This window comes from Miscanthus floridulus, chromosome 10 (assembly GCF_019320115.1).
Source record: "Miscanthus floridulus cultivar M001 chromosome 10, ASM1932011v1, whole genome shotgun sequence".
NCBI lineage: Eukaryota > Viridiplantae > Streptophyta > Magnoliopsida > Poales > Poaceae > Miscanthus > Miscanthus floridulus.
This window is the reverse complement of record NC_089589.1, coordinates 60,750,388-60,770,499: the sequence shown is the minus strand read 5'-3', so window position 1 is coordinate 60,770,499 and position 20,112 is coordinate 60,750,388. Positions and strand designations below refer to the sequence as shown.

Below are 20,112 nucleotides of genomic sequence, written 5' to 3'. Positions count from 1 at the left end.
GCTCCAGGTACTGTGGATGGTAATCCTCGGCTTCCGCACAGAGAAGGGGCACGCGACGCGCATCGTGCGGCGTGGAACGTGGGGCGGTGTCGGGCGCGAGCTTGCGTGCGGTGCGCATGCAGGGCGCATGCGCGTGTGTCCGAGCGAGCGGCGGCGGCGTCTGGAGGCCAGGGTGCGTGCGCCCTAGGGTTGGAGTGGGGGCTTCGGGTGCTGGCTAGGCTGGGCCAAAGGGAGCAGGGCCGTTGCCTCGGCTAGGCTAGCGGAGAGAGTAGGCCATCCGCGCACGTGGGTTGGATTGGAGAAGCTGGGCCAGGCCAGGCTGCTGCACCGGTTGGGCCAAGAGAAGGGGTGAGCGGGTTGGGCCTCCAGCGCAAGTGGGAGAGGCCGGCTGGGAGGTGAGGTGGTCACGGGCCAAGGAGGCGAGTTGGGCTGACTCTATTGCTTGGGCTGGTTTGGCCATTTCCTTTTTCCCCTCCCTGTTCTATCCCTTTCTATTTCTATTTTCTACCTTCTAAATAAACCAAGGGCTTCTATGTGGGGTCCAGTCAAGGGTTGGCAATTCACGGGCATTGAGTTGATAAAGATAGTTGGTTGATTATAGAATTTAGGTCAAGGGGTTCGAAACTAAAGAGATGAATTGAGGGAGAGAGAGGTAGAAGGATTCAAAAAGATTTGCTACGGACTTGTGCTCTCCAACATAAAACCCTAAACCAAAATAAGGAACTCTGGCAAGCTCCTACAAGCAACACTATATGTATGCAACAATTTATTTATAAATTGTTCTTTGTTTGACCTAGTATCTATATGCTTCACACATTTGCATGAAAAGTTTTAAAAAGTTCGTATTTTTGGCTTCTCCAAAAACCCGGGTTGTTACAGACACAGGCAAGTCAAAGGATAGTCTGAAAGCACGGAAAGACATGGTGCAGCTAAATGTGATGCCATAGCTTCACCCGGTATCTGAGGCTAATGGAAAATACACTCTGCCCGCGGCGTGCTTCAACCTAACACCAGACGAGAAGAGAGCTATATGCATATTCCTGAGGGGGGTCAAAGTCCCGACTGGATTTTCAGCAAATGTGAAGAAGCTAGTGTCGATGAAGGACTTGTCAATAACGCACTGCAAGGCTCACGATTATCATGTGATGTTGACAGTGTTTCTACCTATTACAATCAGGGCTATAAAGCCAGAGTTCTTGAAAATGGCCATCACCCACATGTGCTACTTCTTTTTGAAGATCTCACAGAAGACAATTGGCAAGCAAGAGTTGAGTGACCTACATGAATTTGTGGTGGAGACACAAAACCAACTAGAGATGTGTTTACCTCCTGCTTTTTTGATATAATGCCACATCTCATGATTCACATGATTCATCAGATACAGGTGTTGGGCCCTTGCTACTTGCATGAAATGTGGTCCTACGAGCGGTTCATGTCGGTTCTAAGTCGATACATGCATAATCGAGCATACCCAGAGGGCTCCATGATAGAGGGTTACAGTACTGAAGAAGTCGGACTTTGGCACATCCTCCCGGTGGCTTACACCACAATAATAAGATACCACCGGACTACACTAGGGTCGAGGTGCATACCGTGAAGCCCGAGTTCATGCAGTGAAGGATAGACTACGCAACTATCGAGGGGCTGGTGTTACTCAGAGACGTAATGAGGTAGTTCATCCTCTGGCACAAATGGGATATTATATTGACTGCTTCTTCGCCGCCTCCCCCTCTACCAAATTTGGAGCGAGTTGTTGAGGTTGGGGAGATATTTTCACCATCTCGCGACCACCATAGTCCTAAGATGCCACATTCTTCCCTGCCTCCTAGCGAGCATGTGCCTTCTCCAGCTCGTACCGAGTAAGTGCATGATGAGATGCCACAGTCTTCTCAACAAGCACAGCCGATACATGAACAACGAGTGCCTCCTGAAGAAGGTGATGCACAAGAAGATGAGGAAATGCCTGAATGGGAACTTCGAAAGAAGCATCCAATCACCATAAGACCAGTTTATGTTCCGATGAAAGATGTCTCATCGGTGCACAAGTGGTATTCCCATGACCAGTTCAAGCCTGAGAACCAAGTTAAAAAAGTCACATCATGGGGTTCTGAGGAGGCTGTCACTAGCAAACTCCACCAAACAACAAAGCAGTATCCAAATGTTGATGCCATCAAATGGTCAAAGGATTGCCCGAAAACATATGAAAGAGGCAAGCCCTTCCTACCAAACCAGGACATCCAGCGCCTACCACTTGGAATGAGAAGGTTCCATGATTGGTACTTGCGTGTTCTCCCAACAAGCATAGACCTCATACAAGCATGCTTCCCCACCGGCACATTTGGAAGTCTAGCCGGGAAAATTTGTCTTTGACTTCAATGACATGCAGACATGCTTTCACCTCAGAGCAATGGAGATGAATCTAATTCGCACATGGTGCCTATAAGTCCTTGTCCTCCCGATATGATATGAATGTAATCTTTGAATTTTGTTGTAACTAACCCACGCCGTGATTTGTAGAATGCAAGTGCACATTGTCAAACAAATGCCAAGTGTGAAAGCCGGGTATATAGACCCTCAAGCTATAGCACAGACAAATTTTAATTACCCTAAACAGTGGCTACTGGATGCCAAAGAGCTAGCTGCTGGAAAGACTCTTCGGGAGAAAGAGCACATCCTGTACGGCGAAACTAAGGGAAGAGTCCCTTAAGGTTGCGGCATATATTGCCCTGGCTTTCAAAATTCTCCAACAGCACTCTACTATATGGCTACCATACAACTTCGAGTAAGTTTCAACTCTATACTTAAAGCTTTGTTCGATATATTTTATTCAATGCAAAAGAGCTTATCTAGTTCTATGATTAAATCCATGCAGGCAACCACTAGATTTGTATAGACATCGATGTTGGGAGGAGCATGGCATGGGTCTTTGATTCAATAGATAGGGACCCGATGACATACAAAGACTTCATATCGATTCTCAAGACGTATACATGTCGACAATCCTCATTAACTTATATGTTTGTATACATAACGTTCACTTTTGGATACTAACAAGTTGTATTTGCTAAAATAATTTGAACATGACATTTAGGTTCTATGTCACTAAACATCACGGAAGGCATGATCCAGCAAGGAAGGAAAAGCTGGCTATAAAAACACTATGTGCGGTAAGTGTAACTTACTTCTTCAGTACTCCATTACATGGCTGTCAAAAGCATTACTTAACATTTTCATATGCAAAACACACAGTGCCCTAAGCAGAAGCCTGAAAGTGTACATTATGGATACTATATATGTTCTATGATGAGTAACACCGGTGCCTACAGGAGACACCCCTTAAGGGTAAGTTTGAACCTCTTCACCCGTAGTATAAAAACTTTGTACATGGTATGAAATACTAAACCGAAACTTGTTCTCTTGTAGTGAAAAGAAGAGAAAGAAATGAAAAGAGATCCATACAAGGATGACCAACTCTTAGAGCTCGTCGACGACCTTTGCAACTTCATATTGGACTAGATTGTACATATCAAAGGCACCTACCATAACCGAGAGTCTGACTTAGGTAGAAATCCTCAGTACCAACATCTTCGTGAGACTGAAAGGCTAGCTCTAGAATGTTGATAACAATGTGTATAAAATTTGACATTGGTTTTACCTTATGAATTATGTCTATTTAATGATGGATTGTATATATTCTTGTGAATTGGACTTGTAATTGTAGTTTATATAATACTCTTGTGCTTGTAGTTTATATAGTACTCTTGAGCGAACGCGGTTCGAAACGTTGGTCGCGGGGCGTTCGGCAACGCGAACGCTGGTCGCGGGGCGTTCGGCGGAACGTTGGTCGCGGGGCGTTCGGCAACGCGAACACTGGATGGAATACGTGGAAACAAACAGTGTTCTGGTCGAAATTGAATTGTAAATTTGAATTTTTTTTTGCGAAAAAATGTACTGTATGGGCGGTTCTAGACTGAACCACCCCTACAAATAGGTATTATAGAGGCGGCTGGTACTACAGCCGCCCCTACAAATCGATTTGTAGAGACGGTTTGGTAGGGGCGGCTTGCCAAACCGCCTCTACAAATGGTCTTGAGCCGCCCCTACAAATGATATCTGTAGTAGTATGGATAGTTTGAAAATAAAAGTCAATAAGTTAAGATGATACGCCTAAATTTTTCCATATTTTACACCAGGAGAAAAAGATATCTATCAAGATTGTATTTTAATTTGATACTTGTTAATAGGATATTGATATATTATTACCATCATTAACTTATATTATTGTGTGTGTGCGCATGTGGGTCTGTACCATTCGTTGCTGTTTCCGTAAATATATGATAGGTTTTTCTCCTATTGCAACACACGAGCATGTTTTACTAGTTAATCTAATGATGCTTATTTGGTGTCAGTGTTATGGATCATGACTCACGAGTATCCTCACTGCCTGGAAAAAAAGCCCAATAGGAACAAGGTGGACCGAGTTCATCGAAGAAGAGGCCGCATGATCGACATGGAAAGCAAGATATCAACTACAAAGCCATGGAAGCCCACTTATTTGTACTGATCCGACAAGATCCAAGTATATTTCCTTATAACAAGCTATGACTTTATCTATAGTCCTATCCCCTGGACTATATAAAACAAGGTAGTTAGTATCGTAGGGAGCCCCTTATTTTGGGTCGAGACTGAGGTCTACTCTTCCTTAGAAGGGTCAACAACATGCCCAGCAAAGACAACGGCACCAGACGTCTCCTCCGCGATGAAGAAGGCGAACAGGTGATCGGCGACGAAGTTCACTGGCTTCGGCGGTGGTGGGTAGTCATCAAACATCAAGTAACCCATATCATCGTCCGACTCCACGGTGACGGCGGCCGGAACTGGCCGACGGGGACATACTCCTTGGGTAGGTGGTCGTGCAGGAACGCCGGGGAGACGCAATCTTCTCCACGATGTTTCGCAGACCCTTCTTGCCATCGGGGAGGAAGACGGACATGTAGAACCTGGGCAGGCTGTCGTAGAGCTTCCAGTTGTACTCGTTCATCATCTCGTAGGGCAGCTTGAGCACCTTGAACCCGGAGTGCCAGGCGATGCACTGGTAGGACCAGCTCTGCAGGAAGGGCACCTCCACGGAGCTCCCGTCCAGGCGGTGGAACTGACGGTCGACGGTGTTCTCCTTCTTGAACGGGTTGCGCCACTCCCCCTTGAAGTAGATGGCATTGGCGATGACGTGCACGGTGTCAGCGTTGTCGTCATCGTCGGGGTTGAACACCTGGGCGTTGATCTGCTTTCTTGTGGCCTTGCCTACCCAAGCGTTGATCTGCTTTCTTGATTCTTTTGGCTTTATACACACAAGAAAAACACACCTTCAGATTTGATGTTAAGTGTTAGCTACATAAAGTACGTATATAGATCCACACAAAAAAAGTTTGACGAAGCAATTGAATTGGTAGATATATATCGAACATCAAGCATAGGCACGTTTTCATTTAGTTAGTAACCTCATTTTGGAAGTCGACGGCCCAAGAGTTGCCCTTGAACGTCCCGACGATGGCGTCCACGTACGCGGGCCGGAGCGGCCACGCCTTGTCAGTCCACGTGCCGCAGGCAAACGAGATGCTGGGCCCGCCGATGCCGGACTGGTCGGCGAGGACGCCGTCCGCCACCGTGTCCCTCACGAACGCGGCGAGCTCCTCCCGCGACGGCGCGTCGGCGACGCGGAGAATCTCGTCGAGGGTGTCGCCCGCGGCGGCCGTCGACATCAGCGCCAACGCGACGTGGATGGACAGCGGCGAGAAGACGAGGTTGTTGCCCGCCACTACGCCAGATTTGCACATCACTGCCGGCATCATCACTGCCGGATTTGTGAGAACCGGCAGTGATGTACCTTCACTGCCGGTTATGAGCTTGAAAATAAAAAAATGATTGGGGCTGGGCTAAAACCGGCAGTGAAAGACCACATCACTGTCGGTTTGTGGCTTAAACCGGCAGTGTTGGTTTAAGCCAAGAGCCGACAGTGATTGGGCTCTATCACTGTCGATTCTAACCAAGAACCGACGGTGATAAGCCTACAACACAAAAAGGCTGCAGCCGTCCTCTCCTTCCTCCTCTCTTCCATCCCGAGAACAGAGGCGCGTGTTTGGACCCTTCCATCCATTGCTGCGGTTGCTCTTCACCATGAAGCTAGTACTTAGATTTTAAAGAATAGCTTGATCTTTTTGCTTTAAGGTTAGTAACAAACATCCACTGTTTTGATTTTGTTGCTTAATTAGCTTCGTTTTGATGGCTACATTGCTTGATTCTCATTCTAGTTCTTTCTCTATTCTAGAGAGCACTTTTTTAATTGGATATTTGTGCAAGGCTTAAATTGTGGTGAATCCATCATCCAAAAGGTTGGTGTCTATGAACACATTTAAATTCCTCGCTAATTATTCCATGGTGGTCAAAATCATCATTGTTAGTATGTGATGCTATAATTAGTTCTTCGAAGTAGAGTAGAATAGTTGTTCTTCAATATTGTGTAATAATTATTTTGTACTACGATTTTCAATTTACAGGGCCGGGGATACCAATTTCAATTTTTCAATAATTAGTGTACAATAATGTTTTCCAAAAATGATACTTTCGAGCTACAATTGTTGTTCATGAAGCTCGATTTCTTATTAATTCTTTGTAATTACTGTCTCAGTATTTTTTTGTGCAGAGATGGATCGAGAGTGGATGTATCTGTCCCGAACGGACAAACGGTACATGCATGGCGTCAGCCAGTTTATCACCGATGCCAAAGCCCATGCTGGGAATGGGAACCCTGTCTTCTGCCCATGCAAAGATTGCAAGAATCATAGGAACTTTCGTTAAATTGAGTCTATACGATCGCACTTGATTACCAGGGGGTTCATGCCAAACTATACGATATGGACTATGCATGGCGAGGTTGGTGTGAATGTTCTGTGGGAAAACGATGATGATGTGGACATGCCTGACGTAGCCATCCACGATGCTGACGAGGAACCCGGTGTCAACACAGAACCTATGGCCACAGTTAATAATGTGTTTAGGAACACGCTAGCTGACGACACCGAGGATAACGATGGCATTTCTTAGCTACTACGTAATGCAGAGACCGGATGTCTTAGTGAAAGACAGCTAAGAAAGCTAGAGAAAATAAGACAAGATGGCAAAACACCATTGTATAGGAATTGTCCAATGAGCAAACTGAAAGCCGACATCATGCTGTTAGAGTTCAAATCGACAAACGGATTGAGCGATAAAGGCTTCAATCAGTTGTTGGGTATAATAAGGAAAATGCTCCTAGAAAAAAACGAGTTGCCAGAAAAGACATACTTGGCCAAGCAAATGATCTGCCCCATCGGCCTCGAGGTTGAAAAAATCCACGCGTGTTCCAATGATTGCATATTGTACCGTAGAGAAAAATACAAAGACTTGGACAAGTGCCCCAAGTGTGAAGCTCCACGGTATAAAGAAGGGCCGTCAGATGAGGGTACCAAGACCATAGGAGGTCCCGTAAAGGTCGTTTGGTATTTCCCTATAGCTCCCTAGGTGCATAGGCTGCTTGCATGTGCAAAGTCAGCCAAGCTGTTGCGCTGGCATGGCGAAGAGCGTAAGAAAGATACAATGATGAGACACCCCGCCGATGGGCATGACTGGAGGACTGTCAATACTATGTTCTATAAGGACATCGGTGGAGAGGTAAGGCACCTTTGGTTTGCTTTGAGCACAGATGGGATGAATCCTTTCGACTAGGTTAGAAGCAATCATAGCACCTGGCCAGTGATTCTCTATATATACAACCTTCCACCTTGGGTCTGTATGAAGCGGTCGTACATCCAGAGGCCACTACTGATCCAAGGGCCAAGACAGCCTAGGAATGACATCGATGTGTTTCTGGAACCAGTGATCGATGAACTAGTGGAGCTGTTTGAAAAGGGTGTGGCGGATGTTTGGGACGAGTACAAAAAGGAATATGTCACGATCAAGGGAGTACTTATCGCTACAATCACCGACCTGCCAGGTCGAGGTTCGTTGTCCGAAGAGAAGACAAAAGGCTATACTGGATGTGTCGAGTGCTTGGACGACACCAATGCGGTAAATCTGCCAAATAACTCAAAGATAGTTTATATGGGACACCGTAGATTCCTACCTAAGGATCACCCTTACCGCAGGAACAAAAAAGATTTTAATGGTACTATTGAGAAACACTTAGCTCCAAAATATCGAGACGGGCCTGCGATAGTTCGAGAACTCAACAAACTGAAGGTTGTCCTTAGGAAGGGGGACAATGCAGTAGCAGCGCCTGATGGGAGCGTTTGGAAGAAAAAATCGGTTTTCTGGAAACTACCTTACTGGCCATTTCTGAGTGTACGCCACTGTCTTGGTCCCATACACATCACTAAAAACGTGTGCGCTAACACTCTTAACACCTTGATGGACACCGGGGGGACATCAAAGAATTCACTAGCCACACGCCTGGATATGCAACACTTGGGAATCAGGAAGGAGCTGCAATCTGTGGAGCTAGAGAATGGCCAGTTCGAACTTCCGGTTGCGTCATGGACATTGAAGAAGGAAGAAAAGCGTGCGCTTATTTCTTTCTTCAATGAACTCAAAGTCCCGACGGGCTACTGTGCGAACCCGAAGAGGCTAGTGAACATGAGAGAACTCAAGTTCAACTATGGCCCTATGAAGGCCCATGACTATCATGTCATTATGACTCAGCTGCTCCCTATTGCCTTGCGTGGTATCCTCCCCCCAAAGGTCCATGCCCCAATCATAAAGCTTTCCTCGTTCTTCAACGCGATCTCAAAAAAGGTCATTGATGTGTCCACGCTAGAGCAGCTACAGCAGGACATAGCCGAAACTCTCGTTAGGCTAGAGATGCATTTTCCGCCGACTTACTTTGATATCTCATTGCATCTGCTCATTCATCTTGTTGACCAAATTAGAGCCCTTGGCCCAATGTACCTGCATCATATGTTTCCTTTCGAAAGATTGATGAAAGTTTTTAGGAGGTATGTTAGGAACAGATTCAGGCCAGAAGGGGGCATGGTTGCAGGATGGTCAATGGAGGAGGCCATTGCACATATTATCTAGACATCAAAAGGGTCAGAGTTCCAGAATCTCATCATGAGGGAAGACTACGTGGCAAAGGAACAATCGGGGAGAAATCTATTACAGTAGACGACCCTGTTTCTTTCAGACAGGCATAGTTTGTTGTTCTCCAGCAAGCCGAGGGTGTGATGCCATACATTGATGAGCACAGGCAATCGCTGCAAACTCTATATCCGAGCAGGTCACAGGCTTGGCTGGATAAAAAACATAAGGAGGAATTTGTCAGCTGGTTGCGACGTCGCTTGCTTGGAATAAAGTTGGGTAATCAACTGGACGCCTTAGCCAAGGGACCTTCGAGTATATATCTTAAGTACCAAGGGTATGAGATCAATGGATTCACATTTTACACAAAAAAGCAAGATGGAAAGAGCACATGCCAAAATTGTGGTGTTCGTTTTGATGCTCACGACGAGAACGGCAACGTGCAGGCGACATACTATGGTTTCATAGAGGAGATATGGGAGGTAGCCTATGGTTCGTTGAAGACAGCTCTTTTTCGCTGCCAGTGGGTCTGGCTCGAGGAAATCAACACTGACAACGAAGGGTTCACTACCGTTGATCTCACTAAGACCGCATACAGAGACAACCCCTTCGTCCTTGCAAGAGATGTTATGCAAGTCTTCTATGTAAGGGACAACAAGACAAAAGAAAGGCTAAAAGTGGTCCTAGAAGGGAAAAGGAAGATTGTTGGTGTCGATGGAGTGACGAACAAAGAAGACTACAGGGGCTATCAGGAAATGCCTCCATTCGGGGCGAACGTACCCCTACCTATCCTTCAAGAGGGTGACGAACCTGCTTACGTACGAATTGATCACAATGAGGCCCTCATTGTTGATGGACCTAAAGATAGTTAGATTATTGTTAACTATGTAATCATTATGCAAACGTTGTATCAGTAATTCGCACTGAATATTTAATTTATATTTTATGCGCATCTCTACAATTTAATTATTGACTATGTAATCAAATATTAAGATGATGTTCACAAACACTATTATTTGATAATTATAGACCATTAATTCATTATCATAGAATTAAATAATCAAGACACAAATTTTTGTGTTATTTTAGAATATAAACTAACTGCATTATTTCTATTAATAAATAAAGAAAGAAAAGCAAAATAAGTGAACTCCCTATTCTAGCTCAGAGGTTAAGGCCGCGCACTCTGTACTCTGAGACCCACGCTCGAATCCTAGGCGGGCCAAACTTTTTTGATTTTGCATTTATTATTTAGTAGTGCATTACAATGGGATAAAAGAAAAAATAAAACCATTCTAACCGAACTCCCTATCCTAACTCAGCGGTTAAGGCCGCGCACTCTCGACCCCGTGACCCACGCTCGAATCTCAAGCGGGCCAAACTTTTTTATATTTTTTACAAAAGGCTGCGATGGCAGGCTCCAAACTGACACTGTTTTTTTTATATTTTTTTACCTAAAGTTGGCGGCAGGGCCCTTCATTGTCGGTTTTGGTTTTAAAACCAGCAGTGATAGCTTCTATCACAGTCGGCTGCTCAAACCAACACAGAAGGCCCCATTCACTGTCGGTTTTTAAACTAAAACCGACAGTGATGTGTAGATGCTCCTCACATGCCAACAGTGCTCGCATGACCACAACCGTTGGAACACTGCTCCCACCTACCCAGACAACTTTAGTTCAAAAAAAATGTACCACGACTGCTAGCCCCTATAAAATGGCCCTCGGCTAGGAGCTAGCCTCTCCATGCATGTTGGTTTCAGCCAGGCCTTATCAGTCATTGTGGGGGTATTAACCCCTATACCCTTACGGCTAGGCTTGGGCCAGCCTGGATCAGTGAGTTTGGTCCACCAAAAGACGATGCGCGGCCCGGCCAACCTATTCGGAGTCCCGCGTAAGGAGTCAAGACGGATTTGGCGATCAAGCAAGATCCTGGTCGGTTAGAATAGGAATCCTTATCCGGCCACATATGGCAATTGTAACGGGCTAGGATTAGTTTCCAGATCTATAACCCTGCCCCCCGGACTATATAAGGCGGGCAGGGGACCCCTCTAAAAAACATCTCTCATTGACATACAGCAATACAAATCAGACGCAGGACGTAGGTATTACGCCTTCTTGGCGGCCGAACCTGGATAAAACCTCGTGTCTGTCTTGCGTCACCGTCTTGTTTGGGGCTTGTGCATCTGTCTGCCGATAATCTACTACCTTGGGCATACCCCTAGGTAGACTGCCGACCATATTTCATCGACAGTGGCACGCCAGGTAGGGGGTGTGCGTACTGCTCTCCAAGCAAACAAGATGGTCATCATCTCCGGCTCCATGGCTACGCCGAACGGCCTCACGTTCACCGTCGGCCAGATCACCTGGACCACCGGCTCCGATGACTCCATCGCCATGACCACGGAGGAGGCGTGGATTCAGTCTGCGCCAACCACTACTTCACCTGCATCGGCTACGGCTCTGACCACGGTAGATACAGCTCCGACCACGACAGACACGGCTCCGACCACGACGGATACAGCTCCGACCACGACGGATCTGACTCCGACCACGGTACATCTGGCTCTGACCACGCCTACATCACCTTCAGCCACGCCAACAACCTGTCATCCACTTCCCTGCTACAAAGGGAAGCAGATCGACAACACCGACCTGCTCGACTCCATCGATCGGGTCGGCACCAAACTCGCTGAAACCCTAGCTCTGGTAAGTACGATTCAAAGTCAACCTAATGAGCAGGTAACCGCTCCCCACAACAGATCTACCCGACCAGCTCGGCCCAGTCGTCCTGCATGACTTGGAACAGATCTTGTGGTCATATCTACTCCTGAGGGGCGCTCCGCTCGTCGCCAGCCAGCCTTCGCGATGGGTCTCCGACTCTTCGAGTATGAAGCCTCGATGGAGAACCACCAGGTCCAGCCCTACGGCCTGTGAAACGCTGCCTCTAGCTATGCTTACAACCTACAACGCCGCTCGGATCTGTGTTTTATGCACCGACCTCGGCCGAAGCCATGCAACTTCATCAACATGATCCGGATTAAAGATTATCAAGAAGGATCCGTCCACATGGTCCAAGAGGGTGACTCCAGCTCCTCGTCTGGCACCGCATCTGATGCCTCCATCCACACCAAGCTCCAGCATCACGGAGATGAAGGCATCGAATACGATCTGGATATCCCAGATCACGCCCCGGGGTTCCCGCAATTCCTGTCTTTCCCGCCAAGGTGAGGGGGTTTGATCAACGTTGTCAGCAATGACGAACCACCGGCAGTTGGCGAAACAGAACAAGAAAGGACTGCACGCGAAGTGCGCAACATTGACCGGTTTAATCGCTGGCAAATCGAAGCCGAAGCAGACCAGGAGGCACGACGCATAAGGGTCCAGCCACGTGACCTCAACGACGCTTTCGACAGGGTGGGAGACAAACAGGTCTTCAGGACTCCAAGTGCCAACGTAGCCGTCGCCATGGTGACAATGCAACGGCTACCGAACACCCCGGAAACCCAAGCAGTTCGCGATGAAATACAAGCCTATCTGACGGTTGCTATGGCCCAGACCGCGGAGATTGCAAACCAAGCTCGGGCTCCATCCATATCAGTCGAGTCAAGCCACAGCCGCCAGCACCCAAGTCGTTCACAGCCACTCAACCAACGTGGCTCGCGCAACAATGACCCATCAGATAACCGTCAAGGCAGAAACGGTGGCCATGATGGTGGCCAGAATGACAACCGCCGTCGGGACAATAACCGCCGGGACTACCACGACAATTGCCATGATAACCACGGCCACAGGGCTAATCCAGATGGCAATCAAGATCGCCGTGATGGCAATAACGATCTCCGCCATTACCTTGGTGGACGCGACCTGCGCGCTCGCATCAACCAGAGAGCCGACGATCGAGCATCCTACGAAAGCTATCGCCGTATGGAGTATGACACTGTCCATGGCCCGCCGGGTTTAAAGCAGTTTACTTCACACCTTCGCCAAGTCATATGGCCCAAGAATTTGAAGCTCGAGAAACTCTAGAAGTACGACGGCAAGGAAAACCCCGAATTATGGGTCATGCTCTACGAAACTGCGTGCAGATCAGCCATGGCTGACGAGCATGTCATGTCTAACTACTTCCCAGTCGTTGTTGGCCATGCAGGTCACCAATGGCTGGTCAGCTTGCCGGCGAACTACTTTGATTCTTGGCAGGAGCTTAAGCAAGCCTTCATCGACAATTTCATCGCTACTTGTGAACAACCGGGCAACAAGTACGATCTGCAACGGATCCGAGATCGGAAAGACAAGCCACTGCGCGAGTACATCCGGCGTTTCTCGGAGATGTGCATCAAGGTCCCATCAATCTCTGACAATGAGGCAATCGAGGCTTTCATCACTGGCCTCCGCTTCCACGACGCCCTAAGAGACAAGCTCCTCCGAAAGAGACCTAAATCAGTCATAGCGCTCTTGGCCACCGCTAAGAAATATGCGGATGCCGACGACGCTAAAAAGATAATTGTTGAAGAAGCAGCAAGGGTTCCACACTCCAACCACCCTCCACACCGCGACGATTACCGCGGCAATCGTGGTCGGAACGACAATTTTGACCGCCGCAACCAGCGCAATGACTCCCGCGACCACCGTGACTAACGTAATCAGCGGCGCAACCACCGTGACGATTACAGGAGCAAGCGTGCTCGGGAAGACGACGGCGAGGTCAATACCATGAAAAAGGGTGGCAGACGTCGTAACTATGAAGACGACTACGCCAAAGCGTTGAAGGGGCCCTGCCAGCTCCATCCTAAGTCAAACCATACCATGGAGAATTGCCACGTCCTCAAGACTATCTACACGCATCAACAGGCTCCGGATACGTCCGACAAGCCTAACGACGCAGGGGAACAGCGCAACGCGGATAATGACGATGATGATGTAGACCCTCGTCATAAATACGTCAAGCCAACTGATCGCGTGCACACTATCATCGGCGGCAAAGTGTCCATCGAGACCAAATGAGAACGCAAGCTGCTCGCCCGCGCTTGCTTAAACATAGCAAACGCCGACAACCTTCTCACCGATCCGCGGCTCCCTCCGTGGTCTCACCACGAAATCTCCTTCAGCAGAAAGGACCAATGGGCCACCATACCTGAACCAGGACGTTTTCCCCTGGTCCTCGGTCCTTGTATTAACAAGGTTCAGTTCGATAGAGTACTAATCGACGGCGGCAGCTCCATCGATATACTGTTCAAGAATAGTCTGCCCGCCCTAAAAATAGCCCAGGCGGACCTGAAGTCGTACGAGGCACAGTTCTGGGGCGTTCTCCCCGGACAGAGCTCTACACCTCTCGGGCAGATCACGTTACCTGTGCAATTTGGGACTTCAGACCACTTCCACACCGACTACGTCAACTTCGTGGTCGCTGACTTCGACGGCACCTACCATGCTATTCTTGGTCGACCGTCGCTCACCAAGTTCATGGCCATACCTCATTACAGGTATCTAGTGCTCAAGATGCCTACCGAGAAAGGAGTTCTAACCCTCAGGAGCAACGTATATGCAGCTTATACCTGCGAGGACGACAGCTTCAAAATAGCAGAGGCCCACGACCTCTCTATTCGCATGGCTAAGACCATGCTCGATGCTAAGAAGACCTCAGCTAACCACCTGGAGATCCCAGAACTCGAGGCTCCATGCAAGAACATCAGGTCCAAGGAGCACAAGGCGATCCAGCTGGTCGATGGCGATCCCAGCAAAACGGCCCTTATCGGGGCCAACCTGGATCCCAAATTGGAAGACGCGCTCGTTAGGTTCTTGAGGAGCAACGTGGATGTGTTTGCATGGAAACCTTCTGACATGCCCGGTGTACCTCGGAACTTGATCGAGCACTCCTTAAATGTCAACAGCAAGGCCAAACCAATCAAGCAGAAGCTATGACGGTTCGCTCACGACAAAAAGGAGGTGATTAGGGTAGAAGTTACACGGCTTTTGGCAGCTGGATTTATCAAAGAAGTGTATCATCCGGAGTGGTTAGCCAACCCGGTTCTTGTACGCAAAAAGAATAATGAATGGAGAATGTGCGTTGATTACACTGATCTCAACAAACACTACCCTAAGGACCCCTTTGGCTTACCTCGCATAGACGAGGTCGTAGATTCAACTGCCGGTTGCGAGCTGCTTTCCTTTCTCGATTGCTACTCTGGTTATCACCAGATTGCTCTCAAAAAGGATGATCAGATCAAGACATCTTTCATCACGCCTTTCGGCGCCTACTGCTACACGACTATGTCGTTCGGGCTCAAGAACGCCGGGGCTACCTACCAACGCGCTATACAGGCCTGCCTCAACGACGAGATAAAAGACAGCCTCGTCGAGGCTTATGTTGACGATGTAGTTGTCAAAACCAAGGAAGCACATACCCTTGTTGACAACCTGGAACGCACCTTCGCAGCCCTCAATATGTTCCAATGGAAATTAAACCCAAAGAAGTGCATCTTTGGTGTTCCTTCTGGCATACTGCTCGGCAACGTCGTTAGTTACGATGGCATACGCCCTAACCCAGAGAAAGTCAAAGCAGTCTTAGACATGAAGCCACCAAAAAAGGTGAAGGATGTCCAGAAGCTTACCGGATGCATGGCTGCTCTAAGCCATTTCATATCAAGATTAGGAGAAAAAGGACTACCTTTTTTCAAACTGCTCAAAGCATCCGAGAAGTTTGAGTGGTCGAAGGAAGCAGACGCTGCCTTCACGTAGCTAAAACAATACCTTACATCACCTCCGGTCCTCACTGCTCCCAGAGAAGACAAAACCCTCCTACTTTACATTGCGGCAACCAATCGGGTGGTCTCCACTACCATGGTGGTCGAGCGTGATGAGCCGGGCCATGCCTACAACGTACAGCGGCCAATTTATTTCATCAGTGAGGTACTTAACGAATCCAAGACCAGGTACCCACAGATTCAGAAACTGCTCTATGCCATACTGATAACATCCCGAAAGTTGAGACATTACTTCAACGGATATCATGTGGTGGTCATGACCGAGTATCCTTTAGGGGACATCATTCGCAATAAGGATGCGAACGGGCGCATCGTCAAATGGGCAATGGAGCTATGCCCCTTCTCCTTGGAATTTGCAAGCCGTACTACAATCAAATCTCAGGCACTCGTCGATTTCATCGTCGAGTGGACAGACTTAAGCATGCCTGCCTCTCCGGGATCCGACGAATATTGGACGATGTACCTCGACGGCTCTCTCAACATTGATGGTGCAGGAGCAGGAGTTCTTTTTGTGTCACCATCCAAGGAGCAGCTCCGGTATGTCCTCAGGATCTATTTCCCAGCATCTAATAACGCCGCCGAGTATGAAGCATGCCTGCATGGTTTACGCATTGCGGCTGAGCTTGGTGTTAAACGTCTCTATGTCTACGGAGACTCGGCTCTGGTCATCAACCAACTCAACAAGGACTGGGACACGACCAGCAAAAAGATGGACGCATACTGCAAATCGATAAGAAAGCTAGAAGGCAGGTTCTATGGCATCGAGTACATACACGTGGTCCGGAACAAGAACCAAGCAGCGGATGCGCTGTCAAAGTTAGGATCATCCCGAGCCAAAATCCCACATGGTGTATTTGTCCAAGACCTGCTCACGCCCTCCATCGAAGAGGAAGATTCCACGGTCGACAAAGCTCCGGACCAGTAATTGGTGGCCACGATTCCGGCGCCGAGCACAACCGAGCCGCCTCCGACCACTCATGAGCCCGACTGGAGAGTACCTTTCATCAAGTACTTAACAGATGGCAGCGGTTATACTGATCGGACAGAAAACGAGCGCCTGATGCGTCGCAGTAAGCAGTATCTGCTCGTCGATGGCAAGTTATGGCGCAAAAACGCAAAGGAGGAAATCTTGATGAAGTGTATAACCCAGGAAGAAGGCGAACATCTCCTAGACCAAATCCACTCTGGCTCCTACGGCAACCACGTGGCCTCAAGAACACTGGTTGGTAAGGCTTTCCGAGCAGGGTTCTATTGGCCATTAGCAGCAGCCGACGCAGAGAAGCTAGTCCGCCACTGTGAGGGTTGTCAGTTCTTCGCTAAGAGAATCCACGTACCAGCACATGAGATCCAGACGATACCAGCCTCTTGGCCCTTCGCATGCTGGGGACTGGATATGATCGGGCCCTTCAAACCGGCTCCTGGGAAATTTACATGCGTCTTTGTGCTGATTGACAAATTTTCTAAGTGGATAGAATACATGCCTTTGGTACAGGCATCTTCAGAAAAGGCTGTCATGTTCCTCGACCAGGTCATCCACCGTTTCAGCATACCCAACAGCATCATCACCGATCTGGGTTCTCAGTTCACTAGGAACGCTTTTTGGGACTTCTGCGATGAAAGGAGCATAGTAGTAAAATACATGTCGGTGGCGCACCCTAGAGCTAATGGACAAGTCGAGCGGGCAAATGGCATGATCTTGGACGCATTGAAGAAGAGGATGTACAGAGAAAACGACAAAGCTCCTGGAAGATGGCTCAAGGAGTTACCAGCCGTGGTCTGGGGCCTCCGAACTCAGCCTAGTCGTAACACCAGCGTCTCACCATACTTTATGGTTTACGGTGCTGAGGCAGTCCTCCCACCAGATATAGCTTTCAGATCAGCACGGGTAGAGAACTTCGACGAGGGCAAGGTCAATGAAGTACGGGAGCTAGAAGTGAACAACGCAAAAGAGAAAAGGCTCGATTCTTGTGTACGTACGGCCAAATACCTTGCTGTTTTGCGCAGGTACTACAACAAAAATGTTAAAGAGTGGTTCTTCGTGGTCGGGGACTTGGTCCTGAAGTGGAAGATGAACCAGGCTGGTGTACACAAACTCGCAACCCCATGGGAGGGACCCTTCATGATCAAGGAAGTCACACGACCAACGTCTTACAGGTTAGCTCACCTAGACGGTACGGACGTACCAAACTCGTGGCACATCGACAAGCTTAGACGTTTCTATGCTTAACTACTGAGATATGTACTCCTCTTGTACTTTCGATTTAATTCAATAAAGCAATTATGATTTCTCCGACCACTCTAATGTGTCACTTCGAATTTTATGGTTATTCTACCTTAGCCAGTAAAAGCCGACCACCACTCCTTCTACGGTTTTCGGAGCAGGCCCTGTCTCCGGTTCCTCCCAACACGTGCATGGGATCCGCTCTCTATGTTACGGGTGATCGGCAGGTCCCCCTTGGTTTGACTTGTCCGCGTCTACGTGTGCACAGGTCACCGGACCTCACACTCCGACCACATGGCAAACTAGGGCCGCACAAACTTTTTGGGATGATGTGTCGAGCACAATGGTACAACTAAACAGAACGTTAACATGTTCTTACTTAGTTACACCAACATAAAGTATCAAGCTTAAATACGCTTTATACAAAGCAAACAAGCTTATAATGATATACAGTTACGTTATTACAAGCTTGCTTGAAGAGGCTCAAGTTTACAATAACACAACTATGTCCTCCTTCTACAGCTCTAAGCCTATTACATTGGCTGGTCAGGGCGCATGGCACTTACTGCTCGCCGTTTCCGGTATCCTACTCGAGTCTCGGGGACTCTTGTGCTAGTCGAGCTGAAGGGGATGGCCCCACCGGTGCCTGGCTGGTCGAGACCATAGGCTTCGTTGCTTGGCTTGTAGCTGATGGCATTTCTAGCTGACTTGTCGATGGCGTACCCCATACAGGTGCTGTCCCACCTCCACACAGGTTAATGTCGCCAATTATCTTTGATGACAAGTCCAGCTGGGCCGTCCGAAGCTCCTCTGCCTTGTCTGGGTCTACCTCCTTCGGGTACCCAGCCTCTAGGCGCTTGAGATCGATCAGGGGGTAGTGGGCACGCACCATGCTTAGTACATGGGCACCCGTGTACTCACCCACCTCCTTCACGAACTCTTGGAACCATCCCCACGCTTGTCTGCATCTCTCGACCAGTCCGAGCTAGGGCGTCCTTGGCTCTTCCTCTGTGAGCGCCGGGTCGATAAGGTCGAGGACGGGCACAATGCCAGTTGCCACTTCTTGGCACCGGTTCTTCCACGCGTCCCGCTCCTCGGTGGCCTCAAGGCATCGTGCTTTCCAGCCGTCACGCTCTTTGATCACGGCCTCTAGATGCCTCTTGGTATTGACTTTTAAAACTGAACACCGTACAAGACATCAAATGTAATGGCACGACAAGACAAGGTGGGCAACAGAATGAAAAAAGTGGTCTAGAATACTTACTTTTCAGATCCTCCTTCATCTTGGTTGTGCGGTCCCGGAGTTCAGACTGGTCGCGCGCCAGTTTCTCGTTGTCCTCCTTCAGGCGACCACACTCTGTGGTCACACGGCTATTCTCCCCTTGGAGGCGGGTCACTTCAGCTTCTAAACCTGCATTACAGTTGTTACTGCCAAGAATGCAACAACACAAGTCCTGCACTTGTTATGATAAGATGAAAACTTACTTGTTTTCTCCCGCTCTTTGTTATTGAGCTGGCCGACCAAGTTTTGGTTCTGTGCTTTTCGCTTTGTCCTCTCCTGGTCGGCGGCTTCAAGTTGGCGCCACAAGCGTTCCACTTCGGCCGCTAGTTCTTTATTGGTCGCCGTGATCCCTTCAATCTGGTCGAAGCACCTCTTTTGGTACTTTGCGGTTTTCATCAAGTCCTGCATATAGACAAGCTAAGTTAGACAGTTCGACTACATAACAGGGTCAAGTGGCCAAACCAGACATACCTGGACTTCTGTCACCAGACGCTTTGCCGCTCGTTCAACTTTTAGGGTCTCTTCGACCTCTGGGACTTCTTCGTGCATAACCCACTCGTCGTTCCGCCAGCGCGACACATATACATGTTGCCGCTTATCCTGGGGATGGCCCAGGACCTCTTCTACTTCATCCTCTTCATCCTCCTGTTCAGGGGGCGGCGCTGGTCTGGAATCTGCAGTCTCCGCGACCACCATGGCTTTCCCACGAGCCGTCGTATCGGCAGGAGTCCTCTGCGCCAA

The 20,112-nt window shown here is 48.5% G+C and overlaps 1 protein-coding gene across 1 annotated transcript in view; it reads right to left on the bottom strand.

Moving 5' to 3' along the window:
- Positions 1-5,834, bottom strand: part of LOC136488730 (serpin-Z2A-like) — an 81,247-nt gene extending 75,413 nt beyond the window's left edge. The window contains exons 1-2 of the mRNA XM_066485558.1: positions 5,499-5,834; positions 4,897-5,338 (exon numbers count right to left, since the gene is read on the bottom strand). Coding sequence (XP_066341655.1) covers positions 4,897-5,338; positions 5,499-5,834 — 778 coding nt within the window. The remainder of the gene's footprint in view (positions 1-4,896; positions 5,339-5,498) is intronic.
- Between the last annotated feature and the right edge of the window lie 14,278 nt (positions 5,835-20,112).